We start from the raw sequence: 24,387 nt of genomic DNA, 5'->3' as shown, positions 1-24,387 counted from the left end.
AAGCAAGGCTCAGAAAAGTATTCCTATAACCTGGAGGCTGCCAAATCCCTCTCCTCCAATGCCTGGGTTCTGGAGCACCATAGTAGTCAGGCTCAGGTGAGGGGGCAGTTGATGTGACTCGTAGGAACCCCATTCCCTCTGGCCAGGGGCCGTCAGGAAGACTTTCCTTCTACAGGAAAGGTAGAATCAGCTTGAGGATCATAGTTTCTGCCTTAAAAACCTTTGGTACATCTAGGTCCTATTTGGGTTGGTTGCAGACAGTGCTGATTGCTTTTAGCTTCTCCAAGCCCTGGTGGATTGATAAGAGTTCATTTGTGGGATTTCAGCTAGGCTGGTTCCAGTCTTAAATCCACCTTCACTGTATTGTACCTTGATAAAGTGGGAAAATAACTGTTGTTTTTTGTTTTGTTTTGTTTTGTTTTGTTTTTTGAGAGAGAGACAGACTATAACTCTACAAGGATGGGGAATTTTGTCTGCTTTATTCATCGATGGATCCTCATCCCTAAAATGGTCCTGGACCAGATGGGAGCTCAATAAATATTTGCCGAATTGAATTAAATTGACATTCAGTCTCTTCGCAAATTGAGTTTCCTGTTTCCTGTTAGTTTCTAGAGCAGTCAGCGTGGTGCTGTGCTGACCCATCTTTCTCCTCATCGACTCGACTCCAGCTCTCAGGCTTGGTGAACACACTAGTTGGGGGTCTGGGCCACAGCCGAGTGCTAATCTGACTGTTCCAGCCGCTCTCCGGTGCCCAGAAACAGTAAGAAAGTTTGCTTCACATGAAGAGCCGAGTGTGACACATACAATCTGTGCAGATAACACCCGGGGTAATGACACCCATCTGTAAGGAGCTCCAGCAACATGCCAGCAACTGTATACCAGCACGCGGTGTAGATCCTGTGATCAGTAAAATGAAGGAGCCAATGGCATAGTTGAATATTCTTATTGGATCTCTCTGCCAGTTCTATGTCAGTTTTAAAATATATTTTAAAGAACATATTTTCTGGATCCTTGAGAAATTTCCTCAAGCAGAAGTACCTTTGGTTATGGTACTGACAGTCGTAAGCAGGCAGACTAGACTGCTGTTGCTCTACCCCGGGGAATCCAGGATGACGGGCCCTTCTAGAACCCAGTCCTCTGAATATAACTGCCTCCCAGCATCTCGCCCCCTTTTGTTATGCCAGGTCAGATGAAGAAGACCTCTCCCAGGCCACAGTGCTCTGGGTTCCATCAAGAGGGTTTCTCCTTCTTTCCCTAAACGGGCAGTGGGATTGGTCCACCAAATTCTCACCAGCTGGGAATAAATGTAGTTACAGATTTTTACACTACCCTCCTCCCAGGGAAATCCTTCAAAGTCATTTTAATTTTATGGCTGAAGGTCTATTCATTCATTCATTCATTCATTCATCACATACCATTTAACCTGCACCATCCTAGGTTCTGGTGTAACATGGCAAGGAAACCATGCTCAGCCCAAGCCTATGTCCCCGCTGCTCACATCCCCACATGACCTGCTGGATCTCTTCCATCTGTGGTATGCTTAGCAAACCCACAACTTCCATCATCAGGGAGATGGGAATGCTCAATCAACACAGATGCAGACTGTCCTTCCACACGCAGCATGTTTCCACACAGATTGTGCCCACTTCAAGAGTAGGACAGAGACCAGCAACAAATTGAATCAGTTGTTTATTTTTGTTTTATTGGAACACAGCCCAACCTGAAATAAATATTGATTTATGAAATTCTCAATCATTTCATACATAAATATTAAGTTAATAGACATTTTACAGAATGTTGTGTTAAATAAGATTAAAGTACATATTTATTTTGCCTAGAGCACACTGGAGGAAAAGACTTCGATGATTCTGATATCTGAAATATATCTCAAATATTTTATTTTTATCCTTTCTGCCTATGTGAGGCAGCAAAGTAGCAGTATGCCTGAAAAATTCCTTTGCATCTGAAGTTTAATTACAGTGACCCTTGGTTGGGCCTCATTCTCATTGCAAAAAATAACATTCTTCTTCTCCTCCAGAATCTTTCACTGCAATAAGCCAGTTTCATCTCAACTTTCCATTGTCCACTCAGTGTTTATTACACCAAGAAACACTTGCAGGTAGTCTAGGAACTTTTTTACTCTCCATCTTTCTCCTCCACACTTTTTCTGTGAAAAGAACAGACAATGGGTATTGTAGGAAACTGTCAATTCTTCTAAAAACAGGCATAGCCAGACAAATATACTTAAGTTTCCACCAAATGTCTTTAACTTACTTTTTGGAGGTCTATGTGTTCTTTTATTAAAGACAAGTTTCGGAAAAGCTTGTCCACAGCATCCCGCGGTACAGTGCGATTCTTTAATGTGTCTATACCCTGAAAGACTTCTTCAATGCACAGTTGGTGCTAAATGAGGGAGATTTTAAAAGTATAAATAACCAAAACAAGGTATAAAAATTCGGTCCAAAAAAGTTAGACTTTGTTGCGTGGGGTTTACATGAGTTCCCTTCTCCCACACGTTTATTTTTCACTTGTTCCTTTTCCAGGAAACCACCTCATACAGAGCTATAATTTTCATACGTAAAAGAAGTTTATGTAATTTCTGAGGAGGGTTACAAATGATATAAATTAAACACTTCACCAAAAATAAAGTGCTTATGAAGTATATAATGCAGCTACATTACTGAGCTCACATCAAAATTTCCTTTGATAGTTCTAGCCAGTAATTTTATTCTGTTTAGAGTAATGATATCACATGTTTAACATTTCAATATGACCATGACATACTTCAAATGCATACAATTTTATTAGAGTTAAAATCGTTTAAATATGTGGAAATGACTATTGATATAGGACAGTCAGTGTATATTTTAATGTCTACTGACCATAATTCTAAAAATATAACCTTAAGTTGGCTAGTACTCTCAGAAAGACATAGAAGTAAGGAAAGCAAAAGATAGTCAGAAGTGAATGGAGACAAGGAGGCACCTCTCACTCAATGTGGAATTCTTCTGGTAAGAACGCCTGACATGAGGCTCTTTGAGATGGGGAACTGACAACATCAAAAACGGCCTGATCCAATTGCTTAATGGATTCTACTTAATATTGTAGAGTCATTCCTAACGCCATTCCTAATGTTCATAAGCACATACATTGGCATCCACACACATAAAAACAAAATAGATAAAATTAAACTGTTCCAACAATAACTAATGCTTTATAGTCACAATAGGAAACTTAGTCATGCAATCGTTTTATCAAATCATAATTTAACTTACATTGTTATGTTCAGGAGTAGGAATCATCAGGTTCTGAAAAGGAAAGGAAATACATTCATTTTTAACATATTATAAGGTTCATAAGTTGTAATAAAATGCTTGCCAGTAACATGGTTACCAATGATATATTACCAACACTCATAATTTCATTATTAATAACAGGTCTTTAGAAGTTAGCCAACACAAATGATTACCCATGCATTTTAAAGACCGTAGGAATCAAAAAGAAAATTACCCCGTCGCCTATCAGTAGAGTTCGATGAGTGGAGAGCAGTGCCAAGGTCTCTGCCACCAGCCTATTCATGGGACTTTGTACAGCAATGGCAGAAACATAGGCAGCCCCAAGAGCTAGCAAACTCAAATGCAGAAGCATTCTCATGGCTCTCAAATGCTCAGTGTTTGCCTTGGGCAAAGAAAGTGCATAGTACAAGATTGCATCCTCAACCAATTTATTCTCTGTCTTTGAGGAAATGAATAATTTCTAACAATCAGATAGGGAATGCCTAACAATGGCATATCGTGAAACTAAATGTTTCCAATGCCTTGTTTCTTAAAAATAATTTTACTTTTATCTTTTAATAATAATAAAAATCCCTATTTTCCCCCTTTAAAAACATTTTCTATTACAAAGAAAATCTTTGGGTGATACATCATTGCCCCACATTTGCATTTCTTAAAATCAGAAGATTCAATTTCCTCTTAAAAGATGTGTGTAAAAAAAGGCATAATGTACACCATTGAGTTTAATGCCAAAATTATAAATATTGGGAATATGTTTTTCAGGTTGACTAAATTCCATCACCATTGTTACTAGACTGGTCTGTCTTAAAAGGAACTCAAAGTACTGGTGGAAAAATGGTAATTAGAGCTGAGACTGTCAAAACTTAGCAGGTTCAGGTTCACTGGAGTCTAAGTTAGGATTCTTTCTGTTGCCAGAGACCAAAAACCTAACCCAAACTGGTTGGACCTAAAAGGGAATTTATTAGATCATACAACCAAATGGTCCAGGGTAGAGGCTCCTTTATATCTAGCTTGCCTCTGTGATCTTTCATTGGCTCCCTTCTTGGGCAGCTCTCCCACTGTGGTCCCAAGATGATGTCAAATCTCCTGGATCTGTATGTATCCTGTTCCTGAGCATCAGGAGAAACCAAACTGTGCCTTTCTGACTGCTCAATCAAAAGTCCTAGAATTCAGCTTCCTTGTGACAAAGGATCACAGGTTCACCCTTGAACTGTGGTTAGGGATATGGATATACTGATTGGCTTTCCCTGTAGCTAGAAGTAGGCTTCACCCCACCCAAATCACTAACTGGCTGTGCAAATTAGTGAAATGCACAAGGTGTAACACAACAAAGGTGGTGAGGCTACAGTAAACTGCAGCATGCAGGACCTTTCTAAAGGCAGCAGGTCTATTCAGCTTCAACTGATTGTTGCCATGCAACACCCTTGGACTTCTGTTGCTAGATCATTCCATTTTTTTAAGAAGTCAGAAACCCTAATTATTATTTATAACCTGTTGCTTTTTAAGTGCTGGCAATTCATATTTAAAAAATCTGTATTGAGGGGCACCTGGGTGACTCAGTCAGTTAAGTGTCCGACTCTTGAATTTGGCTCAGGTCATGATCCCACGGTCATGAAATCCAGCCCTGTGTCAGGCTCTGCGCTGAGTGTGGAGCCTGCTTGGGATTCTCTCTCTTCCTCTTTCTCTCTGATCCTCCCCCACTCATCCTCTCTCTCTCTCCCCCCCTTCAAAACAAACAAACAAACAAACAAACAAACATTAAGGGGCACCTGGGTGGCTCAGTTGTTTGAGCGCCTGACTTTGGCTCAGATCATGATCTCACAGTTCCTGAGTCAAGCCCCACACCAGGCTCACTGCTGTCAGTGCAGAGCCTACTTTGGATCCTCTGTCCCTCCCTCTCTGCCCCTCCTCTGCTCGCATGCACTCTCTCTCTCAAAAATAAATGCACATTTAAAAAATAAAAAAACTGTATAGAGTACCATTGTGCAACCTCTGATTTACAGTATAACTGTGGGTCTAGTTGGAGGGCTTGTTATTAAAAAAATTCTCCTATTCAAAATAATATTTCTCCTACAAATATTGTATTATTGTAAAATATACATAGCATAAAATTTAACATCTTACCCAAGATTAAGTGTACAATTCATTAGTGTTAAGGACATTCACAAAGTTGTGCAGTCCATCTTCAAAACACCTTTTATCTTGCAAAACTGAAACTCTACACCCGTTAAACAACAGGTCCCCATTTCCTCTCTCCCCAGCTCCTGGCAACCATGCTTCTATTTTGTATCTCTACTAATTAGACTATTCTAGATAACTCATATAAGGGGAATAATATGGCATTTGTCTTTTTGTGACTGGCTTATTTCACTTAACATAGTATTGTCAAGATTCTTCCACATTGTGGCGTTTGACAGAATCTCCTTCCTTTTTTAGAGCAGAGTAATATTCCATCGTATAAATTTATCATTATATATGTATATGTATATATATATATATATATATATATATATATATATATATATATAGACTATGGATATGTGGGTTGCTTCCATCCCTTGGCTGTTGTAAATAATGCTACCATGAACATGGATGTACAAAATTATATTTCTTAAAATGCTGTCACAAGGCGTTAATTTTTCCTCAGTGACATTGATGTCCCAAACCTGACTTCAAACTCTCTCATAGCAAAGATTATAAAATAATGTGTTTGAAAGACCTTTATTAATGTAGAACTCCCTACAAAAGTTAATTATTTTAATGTTCTGTGCAGGAGGAGAGTTCCAAGTAATTTTTGTTGATATTCCACCTTCACAGAAGTGGAGCATAGTCCCCCTGAAGTGTGGGACACATGGTGACTTCATTTTAAAGAATATATTATGGGAAGGAGATGATAAGAAGAGTAACTTTGAAATGGAGAAATCTGGTAAACCTCAACCAGGTGACCAGGGTCAACATTAACAGTGATAAGTCACATTAATAGAATCTACCCTTAATGTGATGTGATGAGAATGGCATTTTATCTCTGGTCTTCCTCCTCAAATCCCATAACCTCTATGTAACTGTGAGGAAAACATCATACATATCCAAATTGAAATGGAAAATACCTGACCGATGCTCCTTAAAATTGTCAAGGTCATCAAAAAGAAGCAATGTCTGGGGCGCCTGGGTGGCGCAGTCGGTTAAGCGTCGGACTTCAGCCAGGTCACGATCTCGCGGTCCGTGAGTTCGAGCCCGGCGTCGGGCTCTGGGCTGATGGCTCAGAGCCTGGAGCCTGTTTCCGATTCTGTGTCTCCCTCTCTCTGCCCCTCCCCCGTTCATGCTCTGTCTCTCTCTGTCCCAAAAATAAAAAATAAAAAACGTTAAAAAAAAATTAAAAAAAAAAAAAAAGAAGCAATGTCTGAGAAACTGTCACAGGAGTCAAAGGAGTCCAACCATGGTGACTAAATGTAATATGGTATCCTGAGTGAAATCCCGGAACAGAAAAAGAACAGTAGGTAAAACTAAGGAAACTCCAAAAAACAGTTGGAATCTAGTAAGGTGCCAATGTTGGTTCCTCAGTTATGACAAATGTACTATAGTAATGTGCACAATAGAGAAAACTGGGTGCAGGGTCTACATAACATTGCTGCAACTTTTCTGCAAGTCCAAAACTATTTAAAATAAAAAGTTTATTGGGGCGCCTGGGTGGCTCAGTCGGTTAAGCGTCCGACTTCAGCCAGGTCACGATCTCGCGGTCCGTGAGTTCGAGCCCCGCGTCGGGCTCTGGGCTGATGGCTCGGAGCCTGGAGCCTGTTTCCGATTCTGTGTCTCCCTCTCTCTCTGCCCCTCCCCCGTTCATGCTCTGTCTCTCTCTGTCCCAAAAATAAATAAAAAAACGTTGAAAAAAAAAGTTTATTAAAAATAACATTGCATGGGTGCTTGGGTGGCTCAGTTAAGCGTCCGACTTTGGGTCAGGTCATGATCTTAAGGTTCATGAGTTGGAGCCCCACTTCGGGCTCTGTGCTGACAGCTCAGAGCCTGGAGCCTGCTTTGGATTCTGTGTCTCCCTCTCTTGCTGCCCCTCCCCTGCTTACTCTCTCCCTCTCTCTCTCTCCCTTTCTCTCTCTCAAAAATAAACATTAAAAAAAATAACATTGCAAGTTGAAAAAAGTTAATGATTTTTTCTATTATTATTAAAAATACTTTGCATCCTATAAATGTGCACTTGGGGCGTTTTTACTGGACTGTGAGCTCCTTGAGGATAAAGATTTTATTTAATTGACCTCTTTGCCCTCAAGGATTCGCCTATTATTGTAGACACTCAAAAAAAAAAAAAACTGAATGAAGAAGCAGGCACGTGGTGGTGTTAGTTGAACAAATTAACAAGAATATTATGGAAATTCAAGGAGTCCATTTTCTGAGGCTGGGACTCTGACATAATGGGCTCTGACAAAATGGGAAGGCTCCTAGGGAAAAAAAGCAAAACTTCAAGGCTCTGTTATAGACATCACGTCATTGTGAATGACTATGGCATTTTAAAAAACCCCACATTATTTTAGAAGAATAGAAAATAAGCAACCAGTGCTTGGAATTTTTAAGAATTATCAGTAATTATGTAAAAGGACTTTGAATAGTGTTGAAAAGTTGTATTCATGGGTAACATCCAAATTTTTGCCGTAAAATCTTTATCTCTATTAGTGGCTTCCAAATTGGCAACCTGCTTTTTTAAAAAAACCTGGTAATTGTGGTTTTTACTAACTATGTAGTCATTTAAGGTCAAATGACTTTTCTATGAACTGATTCTAATCAATCAACTGGGCATGATGCCACACATTTTTTGTGGTGACTAAATGTGAAATGATAGCATCTCTTTTTTTTTTTTTGACCATATTCTAACCTCCATGCTTTCAATCCCCAAGTATATCTTTAAAATAATTCTTTTATTGAATAAATAACATTATAGGAAGAGAAACACAGAACTTCATCAATATAGCAATTCTCAGTATTTTGATGACCTCTTCTAATCTTTACTGATACATAGATAGCTTTACAAAGTTGTATTCAATGAATATGTGACACTTGTGTTTATCTTTTTTGCTTATTGATACCTCCCTTTCATGTATGTACTTATTATCTTCAAGGTTACCTGCTAATAGATGAAATTGATATCTACAGTTTACTTCCCCATTGGATTGTTTCTAGTCTTCCAAGACTAAAAAAAATGCTACTAGAAAGCTCTGTGTATAATTTTAAAAAAGATTTCCTTGTCATAAGAAACTTGTGTGACCATTTTTATAGCTCATGTTACATTTCATGAGATCACACCTGTGAAAATAGTCAATGCACAAAAAATAAATCCATTGTATTTTTAATGTTTTATAACTGACAAAGCACTTTCACAAAAATAATGTTGTTTAATCCTGATATCAGCACTGTGGGATAGATTTCTTTCCTTGATAGAGTTTAATAGTTTTGTTGATGTAATGAGCAAAATGAACCTCCATGAAAGGTGTGATGCAAGAAGAGGGGGTAATCAAACAGATGGATAAATATGTTGGTAAACCTAAATAAATAATGCTTGTTAAAAATAACTTATTTATGGGATTTCAAGACAATGAGGAATAAAAATACTAAACAATGATAATGTGGGAGATGGAGTGATCAGTCGGTGCATTTCACTGTTCTTGTACTGTTTAGAAGTTTTCTAAAGATCTTAACGTTACAGTTTATTTATTTATTTATTTATTTATTTATTTAGAGAGAAAGAGAGAGAAAGAGAGTGAGAAAGAAGGAGGAAGTGGGGGAGGGAAAGTGAGAGAGAGAATACCAAGCAGGGTCAGCACTGTCAGTGTGGAGCCCGGTGTGGGACTTGAACTCACAAACCGTGAGATCATGACCTGAGCTGAAATCAAGAGTCAGACACTTAACGGACTGCACCACCCAGGCGCCCCCTAGAGATATTAACTTTAGATTTCAAAATAGGTATGTGAAAAATTTAAGAGTAACCACTAAAAGAACAGGAATAGAATGTACAGCTTCCAAACCAGTAGAATAAGAACAAGAGCATAAAAAAAGCTCAATCAATCCAGAAACCAGAAAAGGAGAAAAAGAAGCAAAGAAAAAGCACAGAAAGAGGTACGAGAAATATATCCAAATTTTTCAGGAATCACAATAATTGAAAATAGATTAAACTCATCTATTAAAAGGTAGATAGTATAAAATCATATTAAAAATCATCTATCAGCTATTTTTAGGAGACATACTTCATGCAAAATGACATTAAAAGGTTGAAATATGAGAGAGAGATATACTTGGGGAAACACTAATCAAAAGAAAGCTAATGTATCAAAATATCAATAGCAGAAAAAGAATTTATGTCAGAAAGTACTATAAGGAAAGAGATTCAGGGGCGCCTGGGTGGCTCAGTCGGTTAAGCATCCCACTTCGGCTCAGGTCATGATCTCGCGGTCCTTGAGTTCGAGCCCCGCGTCGGGCTCTGTGCTGACAGCTCAGAGCCTGTAGCCTGTTTCAGATTCTGTGTCTCCCTCTCTCTCTGGCCCTCCCCCGTTCATGCTCTGTCTCTCTCTGTCTCAAAAATAAAATAAACGTTAAAAAAAAATTTTTTTTTAAAAGAAAGAGATTCACTAATAAGTATAAAATAGTATCTCATAATCGTTTTATTTTTCATCTCATCAATTATGATACAAGCAAAATAAAACATTCTTCAGTAATAATTTACTGAGAAATAAGAACTTGACTGTTTTGCCTTTTCAGTTCTTTTCATTTTAGAGATTAATCTTTTTTATTGCAAACCGTTTCCACCCCTTTCCTAGGATTGTTTTCTTAGTTTTATAGTTTCCTACTGTTACAAAGTTGAATTTTTTTGTAATGGAATCTGGCTACTTTGTCCTATCAATTTCTTCAGCTTGCTATTCTTCCCTGAAGTGTCTTTAAGTAAACTACAGGAAGCAACACACTCCATCATTAACTCCCATATGCACCTCAAAAAAGAATCATTTTCTTACATAGCAAGATACTTTCACATCTAATATAATGAAATGAACAATAATAAAAACTTGGTATTTAATTTCCAGACTACATTCAAATTTCCCTATGTATTCCCCAAATTCTCTTCACATCTCTGTGTGCTAACCGTGATCCAACCCAAGACCATGTGTTGCTTTTTTTTTTTTAAGTCTCTTAGAATCTATAGCAGTCCATTTTTTTTTTCTAATTTCTTTAATGTTTATTTATTTTAGAGAGAGTGAGACAGAGCATGAGTGGGGGGGGGAGAGAGAGAGAGAGAGAGAGAGAGAGAGAGAAGGTCTGAAGCAGGCTCAAGACCCCCAGCTGTCAGCACCAAGCCTGCTGTGGGGCTTGAATTCCTGAACCATGAGATCATGACCTGAGCCAAAGTCAGACGCTTAACCAACTGAGCCACCCAGGAGCCCCAGCAGTCCGTGTTTTATTGACACTGATCTGAGTTCCTGGGCCAGCGTCTTTTAACACACTGCATCTTCCATATTTCCCTTTTCCATCCTTGTGGTATTACTAGCTTAATCTTTATTTCCTGTGAATTGGAAGTTAAATCTAAAGATGTGATTAGATTAAAATTATTATTATTTTTTTTTCAAGTAGGCTTCATGCCCAGCACAGAGACCAACGCAGGGCTTGAACTCAAGACCCTGAGATCAAGACCTGCCCTGAGATCAAGACCTGAGCTGAGATCAACAGTCAGATGCTCAACAGATTGAGCTATCCAGACGCCCCTCAAGTTAATTTTTTTTTAATTTTTTTAACATTTATTTATTTTTGAGACAGAGAGAGAGAGAGCATGAACGGGGTGGGTCAGAGACAGAGGGAGACACAGAATCCGAAACAGGCTCCAGGCTCTGAGCTGTCAGCACAGAGCCCGATGCGGGGCTCAAACTCACTGGCCGCGAGATCGTGACCTGAGCTGAAGTCGGATACCCAGCCGACTGAGCCACCCAGGCGGCCCACAAGTTAATTTTTTTAAACCAAACTGCATGTGAGATCATGTTGGGTACTTTGTGCTAAGATCACAGTGGAATATAGTCAATAATGTACTAGGGTTGTATGGCAACAGATGGTAGCTACACTTGTGGTGAGCATAGCATATAGTATAAATTTGTTGAATCACTATGTTGTACACCTGAACTAATGTAACAGTGTATTAGCAATACTTCAAAAAAAAAAAAAAAAGATCACAGCAGGAGACATATAAAGTCTGGTAATTTTATTGCTGTTAATTCCTGGTAATTTCATTGCCAATCATTGCTAATTTCCTATGTTACTTTGAGTCATAAAATTTTCCTTTAAAAGTGGCAGTGGGGCACCTGGCTGACTCAGTCAGTAGAGCATGTGACCCTTGATCTCACTGAATTGTGAATTTGAACCCCATGTGTGGTGTAGAGATTGCTTAAAAATAAAAAATATTTTTAAAAAATAAAAAATAAATAAAAGTGGGGTAATTACATGTTGGGGCTTTACTTTTATTGCTGCCTGAAAAAAAAGATCTTCATCACTTGAAACTTACAGAGTGATAAGTAAAATAAGATACAGGTTTGCTTTTTTCTTCCTACTGATATTCAAATATCCAAGCAATGCAAATGGTGGTAGTGGGGAAAAAAATGGTCTTGGTGGTTACACAACTATTTACTTTTTTCAAAAGCCATAAACTGTACTCTGGAAAAGGAAGAATTTTAGTGTATGTAAATTTTGCTTAAATAAACTGACTGTAAAAATAGGCTGTAATCTTTATTCATTTTTAAAATTACATTTAGTTACATAGAGCATTACTGTATAATTTCAATCTGTTGTGTTCCATTAGTAACTTAAAATATGTATTATGATAACTAAGGCTTTCATGTTTCTTAGTACAGCAAGAGACTACTTACTGGATTTCCTCACTTGCATCCTTTCATGTGAATTTTTTAGTTTATGTATTAAGTTCTGTGATGATTGTCTTGGGATTGTGTGATTGGAGGGCATTTCCTACATTTTTTTAGTTCAATAATCCAAAGTTTTTGTTCTGTTAATGTCTTCCATTATTGTTTTGCAATTTCTAATTTTTCCTATAGGCCCTTGCATAGGATATCCCTCCATTAACTTGGGTTCCAAAAAGCAACATTCATTTTTGAGTAATTTCTTTCCCTTATTTTGAACTTTTTTATCATACAAAGATTAAAATTTAACATACAATAAGCTGTACATACTTTATACAACTTGATGACTTTGGAGATAAGTATACACCAGTGAAACCATCACCATAACCAATGCTAATGGTATATCCATTACCTCCAAAAGTTTCCTCCCACCCTCCTTATTGTTAACTTTTTTTGTGTGATAAGAACACTTATCACAAGATCTACCCTCTCAGCAAATTTTATAGTGTTGTTATATAGTATTGTTAACTAATGGCACTATGGTACAGCATCTTGCATAACTCAATCTCTTATAAAGGTGTCTATTTTTCTGTCCGTACTTATAGGAGTGGATTTTTTTTTCACATATTTGCATACCGTTTTGTAGTTTTGTAACATCATTCGGCTTTTGGTCTACAACAGTTCTCAAACTTTTGGTCTTTAACACCTCTCTACACTCTTAAAAATTACTGAGGACCCAAAAGAGGTTTTACATGTGAGAACTATCAATACCTAATTGGAAATTAAAATTGAGGGGTTTTTTAAAGCATAATACTATACAATCACACATTCTATCACCCATCACTGCGATGGCGTCACCACACGTCACGTATATTAAGGCGCGAAAGATCATGAAAAAGGCAAATAACGTGTTAATATTATTGGAAAATGGTTTCGACATTAGAGGACACCGCACTCCTTTCCATTCCAGGCGTCCCGCGATCACATTCTGATAACCACCGTTTATCACAAGTGTTGGTCGTCCTCAGGGTTAGAGCTTCTCAAGGCTGCCCGGCACCCAGCAAAATTCGGCATTACGCGCCCACGGGACAGAAAACCGGGTACGCAAACCACTCGACCGGAACTACTTCCGGAAACTAGAGCTGCGCACGCACCGCGAGGCTCCGACTTCCCGGCATGCCCCTGGCCTGTGGCGTAAATGCACGCTGGTCGTGGCGGCCCACGTGATCCGCGGGGCGGACGTGGCGGGAATCTGTGAGTGCGCGGTAGTAGGGGGTTCCTGGGTCTGTGGTGTGTGTCTGCCGTGCCTAGCCCCGGCCCGGCCCCCACCTCCGCTCTCGCTTGTCAAGCGGGAAGGAAGCCGGTGTGGGAGGAAGAGTTCAGCCGGAGCCTTCGCTCCTACCTGGAGCCTCCCGGCCGGGAGACTCGCGAGTCCTCACGGCCCATCGCTCGCTCTGCAGCCGCGGCACCGCTAAATCCTGGTGCGCCGGGGCTCTAGGCGATTGGTGTTGAGAAAAGAAACATTTGCAGACATGTCCCGGATTGAAAAGATGAGCATTCTGGGTGTGCGGAGTTTTGGAATAGAGGACAAAGATAAGCAAATTATCACTTTTTTCACCCCCCTCACAATTTTGGTTGGACCCAATGGGGCGGGGAAGACGGTAAGTTCTCAGTAGCAGCGTTCAGTTTACGGGTCGCTACTTCTTGAGAATCTGGAGGATAAAGTGTTTGTGGAGAGCTCAGAACAATAAGGACCAGAGGCCAGGCGTCCCTGGGGCTCCGCTCTTGGTGCCCGAGGAAAGGCTTGGGCCTCTGGGTGGAGCCCCTGCCGCTGGGCGTGGCCTGGTGTGGCCTTCTGGCCCCAGCGACCTTAGGAGGAGACCTGACTCAGTCTTATAAGGGTATCCAGGCTCGGGTGGACAAGGTTTATATGAGTGTCCCAGACGACCGGGAGCGCTCAGCGACCTTACAGTCTTACATGAAGCCTTTTTGTCTGCGTTGATTTTTTTTTTTTTTTTAACACTCCCCTTGCTCCCCAAACATACCATTCACTTCCTGACAGTTGATCCATTATAGAATTTCCTACACAAGTTATAAAATATGATAAACATAGGGCTTTCTGAGAAGAGTTTCTAAGTATAGACTGAAGTCTAAGCATAATAAATGGGAAATGAGAAAATGAAACCAATACCGTGAGGCCTAGTTTAGTTGAAAATCTATGTTGTTAGGATGCCCTTACCTAGTCAAAATAAAAAATTGGAGCATGTACTTTGACTTTTTAAGGCCCAGAGAGTATTTAGCAATTTGAGATAGACCCTGGAGTGACATGCAATTATGGGGGGAAAGTACACCTGTAAGGGTGGCTTGAGAAAAAGCAGGGCATTCTAACAGAGAAGACTAAATTAAAAAGCACACAGAAAGAGGTCAGGTTTAGAGTTGAACATTGAATGCCATACTCTTGTCTACTTTTGTTTATGTGAAAATGTTACTATTTATAGAATGCCTGTTGTGGCTCTACTTTTGTAAGGGAGCCTAAGGTTTATGAGCACAAACTGTCTGAATACAGATATTTTGCTTCACCATTTACTAGCTCTGTGACTGGGCCAGGGTGGCCCAAATGGTTTGTGCTTTAGTTTTCTCATTTATAAAATGGAGATAAAAAGAGTTTTCTACAGTCTAGGATTAATGTGAAAATTACTAATGTATGTAAAGGTGGTTAGTACAATACCTGGCACATAGTAAGGCCTGTGTAACTATTAGCTGTTTTTAAAAAATTGAACTTAAAAAAAGTTTTTTTGGTTTTATTGAGGTGTAATTGATCCATGAAATCGTAAGATATTTGAAGGGTATGTCAGGGTGACTTAATATACTGTACATTGTGAAAGGATCACTGCTATCTAGTTAATTAACAAATCTGTCGCCTCATTTTTTTTGTAAGAACATTTAAGTTTTACTGTCAGCATATCGGCAAATTATCAACTATGGTAACCATCTTTTACATTAGCTGTTGTTATTAAATTAAAGGGTTTTAATTGGAAGTTGAGGACTTTTTAAAAATAATTTTTTGTTTTATTTTCGTATACCTTCTTAATTAGTAGCTTTCCCATGAACTTAAAGTAGTTATTTATTCTTTAACACAGAATCGTATCTGTATTATATAGATATTATAATGTCAAATTTTATCTGCATATCTTTTTTGGTTCTCTGGTAAATAGTATTTTTATAATAAATTAACATTTTATGATAAACTTCTCTGGTTCTCTTATAACTAAATAATATAATTTTCTATTTCTTTAGACCATCATTGAATGTCTCAAATATATTTGTACTGGAGATTTTCCTCCTGGAACCAAAGGAAATACATTTGTTCATGATCCCAAGGTAATGACGCTAATAAACTTACATATCTTTAAAATAAATTTTTATAATTATAAAAGCAATACGGCTTATTGTAGAAAACCTGGCAGTGGAAAACTATAAAGAGTTAGAAAAGTCTATACACAGTCTAAGCATCCAGTGACACCACTAGTGACATTTTCATGTATTTTCTTCTCCTTTAAGTACAGACTTAAGGGAAGACATACTCTAATTTTGTATTCTGATGTTTTTCCTCACTTAATATCATAAGGTTCCATGTCATTAAAAACATTAAATTCACAATCTAGGTGTTTGGCATTTGGGTGCTTCTTTTAATCTTTACATTTTTTATATGTATGAAATATTTCCTACTTAAAACATGTCTCCTATTATGAACATTTTTAATAGTTGCATAATTTTCTTACATTTAGATTGCTGTTAGTTTTTCATTAAAATGTGCCATAATTTAAATCTTTGTGTGTGAATCTTTCAATTACAGTGTTTATACCATTACTGTGTGTAAAGGACATAGAAATTTCTATACTATGTATTTTGGCCTATAGGTTTTTCTTGTTTTATGTATGTAGTGGTTTCATGTGCCTCTCTCAGTTATCTGCCAGCTCCTCCCTTAACAGTTCCTTGTATATTTCTCCCAGGTTTTTTTCTGTTTATACAAATGTATCTTTGTGTATATATATAAATACACTCAAACATAAATATTTCAGTACACCAGTAGCATTTTATTTTGCTGTTGTACAAATCAAATATTTAGTGACACACTGCAAATATGTTCGTATATATACACACTTTTTTTCATTAGTTTTAATTACTAGAACTAATTAGTAATCCACTGAGTTTATTTTCTATAGTGTATTCACTTGGTTATTGATGGTTATTTAAATTGTTTCCACTTCTGTATGACTAAAGGTAACTAATTATGAAAGTATTTATAAACTTTTCTCTTAGAGATAGTAAAATCAGTACATTGAGCCCTCTCTGCAATGACTATTTCATAAACTTGCAGTATACTCTCCTTACTTGATGATCTTGGCCTATAATTTGTTGAAAAAATGTAATTTATTGAAAAAAGGATCAGATAGAAAGTACCGCATTTTCCAATCTTAAAATCTTTCAAACACTCTTCATTTGTACTCGTACTATTTTTTTTTTTGGTATTAAGGGTAAATTGTTTACTGTTTTATCTTAAGGTCAACCAACTCTTTGGCTGCTGGATCCAGTCAATCCCTTTTGTCAACGCAAACATTTTGCTTTTCAGTTACTCATCTTCTGCATTAGCAGTTTGTCCTTTATAGAATCAGTCATATCAGCACACTCTGGTAGCTCCAGTCTACAAACAAATAAAACCTCTCCCTTTATTCCAGATCACCTTCTGGCTACTACCTCTACATTTATAGTTAAATTTAGATGAGGTATATGTACTCATTGTTTTCGGTTCATTGCTTCCCATTTTCTCCTCAGCCTGTTCTGTTCAGATTTTCTTTTTTCTCCCTTACTAAAATTACTACTTACTCTAAGCTGCCAGTAGTCTTCAAGTTGCCAGATAAAGTGGTCATTTTCTAAGGCACTTATCAGAAGATTTAATATAGCTTCTTAATTCCCTTTTTAAAAAACATTGCTCTCTTGGCTTCTATGGCACCCTAATCTCATACCTCCTTTTTCACTGGCCATATCTTAGTCTCCTTTGCTGAGTCTCTTTTTGCCTAACTCTTCTTGGGTGATCTCATTCATTCTCATGGCTTTAATTATTTGTTATATGCTGGTGATTTCTAACATATATCTAACCCAAACTTCTTTCCTATACTCCAGATATAGATAGGTAGATGAATAGATAGATAGATAGATAGATAGATAGATAGATAGATAGATAGATACAGATACATTGTTTGGATATTTAATGGTCATCTCATGAATATGTTCAAAACAGAACTCATGGTTCCCTGTTCTGTTCCTTTCACATTCTCAAGCCTGGTGGTATCTCCATACTCTCAGTTTCATAAATCATATCATCATCTGTACATTTGCTCATGCCAAAACCTGTGTGTCATCCTTTGATTGATTCCTTCATCTTCCCCTGTTGCCAGTTCATAAACAGTTCTTAATCCTCTCAAATATGTCCACAGATACTTACCTGTCAGGGGACATGCCATAATCATGAGAGTGGTTGTCCCAGGCTCATCCATTGCACTAAAAATATGTCCAGCATTTGTCCCTTTATTCCATCTTCACTCTTCCTTCCCTGGTACAGGCCACCTTCCTCTTTCCTTTGAACTATTTTAGTAGTCTCCAAACTTGTTTTCCTGCCTTCATTCTTGAAGTTCTCTCTTTTCCACACAGCAACCAGTTACCTTTTAAATATTCACTCTGGTGCGTATGAGTCATTCACAGTCTGAGAGAATACCATTCCAGTCAGTGTTAATACTAAGTGCAAAGTTCCTGGAGTAGGAGCACGTTTGATGCATTCAGGGAATCACAAGGAGGAGTAAAATGGCAAGAGGCCTGGTAGAAAAGTCAGAGATAGAAAGGCCTAGGTTCTGCAGGTCCTTGATTTCTGTTCTCGTTTAAATAGGAATCTACTGGAAAATATTAACCATGAAAAGGGTATGGTGTGTGTTTTAAAGCAATCAGTCTGGCAGTGAGAGAAGACCTAGTAGGTGGTAAGGGTAGAAGGGTGGAGACTAATAAAGGAGATTTTTGTGGTAATTCAGGTGAGGTATGTTGGTGGTTTGATTAAGGTGTTAATGATAGACATGCTGAGAATGCCTGGATTTGGGATGCATTTTAAAGGTAGTATCAACAGATGAGTTAATGATCTGGATAATGGAGTATGAGAGAAGTAGAAGCGTCAAACATAACTCCCAAGTTTTTTGACTTGAAAAAGTAGATAAAATAGTGTCACTGTTTATTGTAATGAGGAAACTCTGGGAAAGGAAATTTGGGGGGCTTTGGCTTAAACGTGTAGATTTGGAATGTCTTTTAGATATCCAGAATGTCCAGTAGGTAAATGGAAGTATGTCCAGGGGAGAGATTTGAGCTAGAGAAAGACTAATTAAGAATCATTGATGTATACAGTTAGTTATCTATAGTTAGTTTTAAAGCCTGATGCAATCATATAGGGAGTAAATGTTGAGAAGAGGTGGAAGATCTTAACCTAGAGCACACTGGCATTTAGAAATAGGGATGAAGAGGAGGCACCAAAAGATATTAAAAGAACAAGTGGTAAAGGAGGGAAAACTGGGAGAGTGGGGTCTTGGAAGACAAGAGAATGAAGGGTAAACAAGAAAGAAGATGTCAAACGGTGTCAAATATATTGATAGCTCAAGTAAGAAGAAGGTTGAGCTATGTGGAGGCCATTGGTCATCTTGACAAAACCAGTTTCAGTGATGTGAGAAAACAAGAAAGTGAAACATAGAATTGTTCTGTGCGTTTGCTATGAGTGGAAAGAAGGAAGTAGCTGAAAAGGTTTGTAGGATCAAGGAGCGTTTTATGGCTATTGTTCTTTGTTATTTTTGTTGTTCTTCTGGATGTTTCCATGTTGATTGATGCTCTAGCATCTCTGACAATTTCAGTCTATCATCCATTCCTTTTTCCAAGTGGAAAGAGCTGTTTTTCTCAGCTGTCTACTCGTGTCCTCCCTCTGGTTCTTCTGGCCTTGATGGTTCAGCTTTCCTCACTTAATACTCACTTTTCATCTGCTTTAATTTCCCAGTTCTGAGCCCCCACCCACGCTGTTTTATTCAGCTCTTTTTTTTTGAGTCGGTCACACCTGCTCTTATGGTTGGAACTATTCCTCTCACCTGGATTGCCCACATCCCCCCAGTTTTCCCATCCTCTTATATATTCAGCTTTCGGTTCCTCATATATTCAGCTTCTCTTGGTTTTTTCTTTTCCTTGCTTTAATTTGTCCCTGCACCTAATACTGTTTATTTTAAACGCCTGAATTTTTCTCTTGCTCCTTCCTGTCTTTTTTTTTTTTTTTTACCTGTTTTCCATTGTTACTCTTTTCTTAGAAATTTGATTTCCATATTGCTCCATTTGTGTACCTTCCCCCTTTCTCCTCTACTTCTTTCAAATTTTTGGCTACCTCAGTCTTTCCCATTCTTTCTTTGACCTCATTTGCTTCTCCTCAGTTGACTTGAACCCTAAGAAGCTCAATTCTCTGTTTTCTGCATCTCATCACTTTTGTCTTGCTTCTGGCTGATTTTGTAAACTAACCAGATGCTTATTTCCACAGCAGTTTCTTCATCACATATTGCTTCCATATTTGTGTGTGTGTGTGTGTGTGTTTTAAGTTTATTTATTTGAGAGAGAGAGAGAGTATGTGTGCACACGAAGGTGCACATGAACGGAGGAGAGGCAGAGGAGAGAGAGAATCCCAAGCAGGTTCTGCTCTATGAGCTCCACCTCAGGAACCATGAGTTATTGACCTGAGCCAAAATCAAGTCAAGATGCTTAACCAACTGAGCCACCCAGGTGCCTGCCCATATTTGTGATTTTAAACACTGTAGTGTTTGAATTTTTTTTTTGATGTTTGTGTATTTCATAGACAGAGTGCAAGTGGGGGAGGGGCACGCGCGCACATACACACACACATACACACAGAATCCAAAGCAAGCTCTAGGCTCTGAGCTGTCAGCACAAACTGGACATCATATCCTGAGCCAAAGTCGGTTGCTTAACCAACTGAGCCACCAAGGCACCCCACAAACACTATAGGATTTAAACCATGTGGGATAGATATGGAATAAAGCATATATATGGGATAGAGCCTTTGTAGATGGATAGAATGACCCTGTTAGAGGAAAAAAATTAATGCAAGAGAGGGGATAATTCCAGAGTTAAATCCTTGAGTAGGCAAGTAGAGATAGGATCCATTGCCCCACTGACAGAGTTAATAGGTGTATGCACTGTTTATCCAGGGTAAAAGGATGACGGACAGAGTATGTAATTTTTCAGTTTAGTGGTGGGAGAATAAATAAATGGTCTTTTGACTGTTTCCATATTCTCAGTGGAAAACAAGTGAAATTGTTAGCTGAGGGTGGGAGAAGGGGTTGATTGAGGCTAGAAAAAGTGTAAGAGCTCAGAGGGTAAGTTGATTAGGGAAGTGTTATAGGGTTACATGACAGTGTCATTGGGTCACCTGAGGTTTGTGGGTGAAAGTTTGTAAGGAGACCAGTTGTGTTTCTTCTGTCTAGTTAAGCTCATTGGTAAGCACAGAGCAAGTTGGAAAGTTGGATTTAATCAAGCACTGGGTAAAGTTGGAAAGTAGGAATTAATCCATTGCTTGGTAAATAGAATGAAGAGATTAAGAGGCAACTTCCCCATTCCACACCTATGGACATCTTAGCCTTCTCAGTCTCTGATAATCTTTACCAGCTGGCCTCTTGCAGGTATGCAGTCACTAATCTACGATCTGAATTACCCAGCACACTTTTTCCCTCTTTGAATTCCCTCAAAGTTGTCAGGCTCTGAAATCCCACATTATGCCTTCCCCCATTGTGGATACCCTCTTTGCCCTAAGCTGGCTCATCCCTACTCATGGATGTCCTTTGCATCCTGTTTGAACTCTGACATCCTTGGACTCTTGAAACCTTGTGGCAAGGTGCCCGTGTGGACACCCTTCTCAGCCTAAGCAGTTGTACTGTTTTAGGCTGAGTTTCTATGTCCCTCAACTTCAGCCAGCATGAATACATACATTCTTCTGCCCCACTGTTGGAAAAATGGTTTTCTAACTAGATTGTTTGGAAAGGGAAGGGCTTATATTATTTTTTGTTTTATTCTTTTAGATAGAAATTGTTCTAAAGTTAGTATGTATTTTTCTGCCTTAAATCTAGATTACTCTTTTTGAAGAACCTCTTCTCAGTAAGCTCACCAACAATATTGTGATTGAAATGCTGCAAGATACCCATTGCTTAAATTCTTCTTAATTTGATACTTTTCTCGTAGCTAAGTCGTAGAAGGGTAGATGCCATGGAAAATGTATATGTGTATTTGACCTACTGGTAGGACATGTTCTAAACAAATTAACTCATTTTGTAGTACATAGATGCATAATAACTTTGCAGTGAATTAAGACCTCAGCAACTGTTTGCCTTGGGCTGAAATGATAGCATCAAGTCCCTGGGCTTTCAAAGCTAAATATCATTGGCCATTTTCCTCACTGAGATGTTCAAATCCTAAGAGGCTACTACTTTTTTCTTCTTTTATTAAGTTTTTCTGTTTAAATATAGTTGACATACAGTGTTATATTCAGCAGTGTTATATGCACCTAGTGATTCAGCAGTTCTGTATGTTACACGGTGCTCACCACTATAATTGTAGTTAACAGCTGTCACCACACTAAAATGTTACTACAATATAATTGACCTCATTCTCTATGCTGTACTTCTCATCTCTGTGACTTATTTATAACTGGAAGTTAGTACCTCTTAATGACCTTCATCGATTTTACCCATTCTCTTACCTACCCCTCCTCTGGCAACCACCAGTTCTCTGTATTTATGAGTTTGATTCTGTTTTTTGGGTTTTTTTTTTTTTTTAGATTCCACATGTAAGTGAAATCATATGGTATTCGTCTTTTTGTGTCTGACTTATTTCATGTAGCATAATACCTTCTAGGTCCATCCATGTTGTTTCAAATGAAAAGATTTCATTCTTTTTTTATTGCTGATTAATACTTCATTGTATGTATATACCACTTCTTTATCCATTCTTGTCTAGATGGGCACTTTGGTTGCTTTCGTATCTTGGCTACTCTAAATAATGCTGCAATAAACATAGCTGTGCATTTTATCTTCTCATATTATGTTTTCATTTTTGGAGGGTAAATACCCAATAGTGGAATTACTGGATCATAGAGTCCTTCTATTTTTAATATTTTAGGAGCCTCCATACTGTTTTCCACAATAGTTGGACCAGTTTACATTTCTCCCAACAGTGCATGGGGTTTTGCTTTTCTCATCCTCACCAGTACTTACTCGTTCTTACCTTTTTGATACTGGCTATTCAGACTGGAGTAAAGTGCTACCTGATGGTGGTTTTGATTTGTTTCCCTGATGATTAGTGATACAGAGCATTTTTTTCATGTGTCTTTTGGCCATCTGTATGTCTTTGGGCAAATATCAGTCTATTCAGGTCCTCTGCCTATTTTTAATCTGATTATTTGGGGGGAGGGGGTTTGGTGTTGAGACGTATGAGTTCTTTATATTTTTTGGATACTAACCTCTTATCAGATATATCATTTATAGTATCACTCCTGTTCAGTAGGTTGCCTTTTTGGGTTTTTTTTGATGGTTTACTTGGCTGTGCAAAAGCTTTTTATTTTGGGGTAATACCATTAGTTTATCTTTGCTTTTTTCCCCCTTGCCTGAGGAGACATATTCATAAATATGTTGGTAGAGCTGATATCCAAAAGATTACTGTTTTCTTTTAGGAATTTCATGCTTTTAGGTCTCACATTTAGGTCTTTAATCCATTTTGAATTTATTTTTGTGTATGGTAAAATAAAGTGGTCTGGTTTCATTCTTTTGCAAGTAGCTGTGCAGTTTTCCTAATACTGTTCATCGATGAGACTGTCTTTTCCCCCATTGTATATTCTTGCCTCCTTTGTTATAGAATAATTAACCATATAAGTGTGGGTTTATTTCTGGGCTCCCTATTCTGTTGATCTGTGTGTCTGTTTGATTGTTATAGCTTTGCAGTATTTCTTGAAATTTGGGATTATGATACCTCCAGCTTTGTTATTCTTTCCAAGATTGTTTTGGCTATTCAGGGTCTTCTGTGTGTGGTTCTATACACATTTTAGGATTATTTGTTGTAGTTCTTTGAAAAGTGCTATTGGTATTTTGATACGGATTGCATTGAATCTTTAGGTTGCTTTGGATAGTATGAACATCTTAACATTTAACATTTCAATCCATGAGCATAGCATATCTTTCCATTTTGTCATTTTGAATTTCTTTCATCATTGTCTTATAGTTTTTAGATTATAGGTCTTTCATTTCCTTGGTTAAATTTATTCCTTGGTATTTTACTCTTTTTGGTGCAGTTGTAAACAGAATTGTTTTCTTTTTTTTTCATTTTCTTTTTCATCGTTCTTTTTTAATTTATTTTTGGGACAGAGAGAGACAGAGCATGAACGGGGGAGGGGCAGAGAGAGAGGGAGACACAGAATCGGAAACAGGCTCCAGGCTCCGAGCCATCAGCCCAGAGCCTGACGCGGGCCTCGAACTCACGGACCGCGAGATCGTGACCTGGCTGAAGTCGGACGCTTAACCGACTGCGCCACCCAGGCGCCCCCAGAATTGTTTTCTTAATTTTCCTTTCTGCTATATTGTTATTAATGTATAGTTTGCAATGGATTTCTGTATGTTAAGTTTGAATCATGCAACTTCTGAGCAGCCAGTCCAACAACTTCTCACTCCTTACCTCTACCTCCAATGCTGAAGCTCTTGTGTAGGCTGTCTTCCTGTTTCTCCTGGAATACTCTGTGCCTCCTGTCTTGCCTCTGTTAGTTCAGTGTGTTTATCTTAAAGGCAAAGTGATTCATTTAAAATGCACATCTACTGCATGCCTTTCCTCTGGATTAAAACCCTGAGTGGCTTTCCATTGCTTTAAGTTCAAAGTCCTTAACATGTTTCAGAAGGCTCTTAATTACTAAGGACCACTTTGTGTCTTCACTCCCTTTCCCCTATGTTCTGCACCATACTTTCTGAAATTACTTTAGCTATTCAGTGACTCAGATCTTTTCATCTGGCTAACTCCGGCCCATCTGTCAGTTCTCAGTTTAAACATTCACTTCCTTTGGAAGCCCTTCCCAGAATTCTACC

The 24,387-nt window shown here is 38.3% G+C and overlaps 3 protein-coding genes across 4 annotated transcripts in view; 2 read left to right on the top strand and 1 right to left on the bottom strand.

Annotated features, from left to right (window-relative positions):
* The window catches only part of LOC131519166 (uncharacterized), a 49,296-nt gene extending 37,251 nt beyond the window's left edge, over window positions 1-12,045 (top strand). The window contains exon 3 of the mRNA XM_058741970.1: window positions 10,917-12,045. Within this exon, the coding sequence (XP_058597953.1) occupies window positions 10,917-11,032 (116 nt within the window). The 3' untranslated portion in view covers window positions 11,033-12,045. The remainder of the gene's footprint in view (window positions 1-10,916) is intronic.
* IL5 (interleukin 5) lies at window positions 1,682-3,663 on the bottom strand. Its single transcript, XM_058736795.1, has 4 exons — window positions 3,511-3,663; window positions 3,276-3,308; window positions 2,275-2,403; window positions 1,682-2,167 (listed from the first exon to the last, which is right to left on the bottom strand). Exons 1-4 carry the CDS (start codon window positions 3,652-3,654, stop codon window positions 2,069-2,071), a joined length of 405 nt encoding a protein of 134 aa, XP_058592778.1. The 5' UTR covers window positions 3,655-3,663; the 3' UTR covers window positions 1,682-2,068.
* A 1,361-nt stretch (window positions 12,046-13,406) lies between the features above and the next one.
* Window positions 13,407-24,387, top strand: part of RAD50 (RAD50 double strand break repair protein) — an 86,953-nt gene continuing 75,972 nt past the window's right edge. Inside the window, exons 1-2 of one of the 2 annotated variants that reach the window (XM_058736706.1) lie at window positions 13,407-13,845; window positions 15,482-15,565. In XM_058736706.1, coding sequence (XP_058592689.1) covers window positions 13,717-13,845; window positions 15,482-15,565 — 213 coding nt within the window. In that variant the 5' untranslated portion in view covers window positions 13,407-13,716. The remainder of the gene's footprint in view (window positions 13,846-15,481; window positions 15,566-24,387) is intronic. The other variant, XM_058736707.1, reaches the window with a different exon arrangement.

Source organism: Neofelis nebulosa, chromosome 1 (assembly GCF_028018385.1).
Source record: "Neofelis nebulosa isolate mNeoNeb1 chromosome 1, mNeoNeb1.pri, whole genome shotgun sequence".
Taxonomy (NCBI): Eukaryota; Metazoa; Chordata; class Mammalia; order Carnivora; family Felidae; genus Neofelis; species Neofelis nebulosa.
The sequence above is the reverse complement of the archived record's forward strand: the minus strand, read 5'-3'. Positions and strand labels throughout refer to the sequence as shown.

Excerpts from the sequence above, each read along its gene's own strand:
- IL5 (XM_058736795.1), bottom strand. The coding sequence starts at position 3,654 with ATGAGAATGCTTCTGCATTTGAGTTTGCTAGCTCTTGGGGCTGCCTAT. Across the intron at positions 3,309-3,510 it reads CTCTACTGATAGGCGACGGG|AACCTGATGATTCCTACTCC; the intron begins GTAATTTTCTTT and ends TTTCCTTTTCAG. Across the intron at positions 2,404-3,275 it reads CTACTCCTGAACATAACAAT|CACCAACTGTGCATTGAAGA; the intron begins GTAAGTTAAATT and ends TCCCTCATTTAG.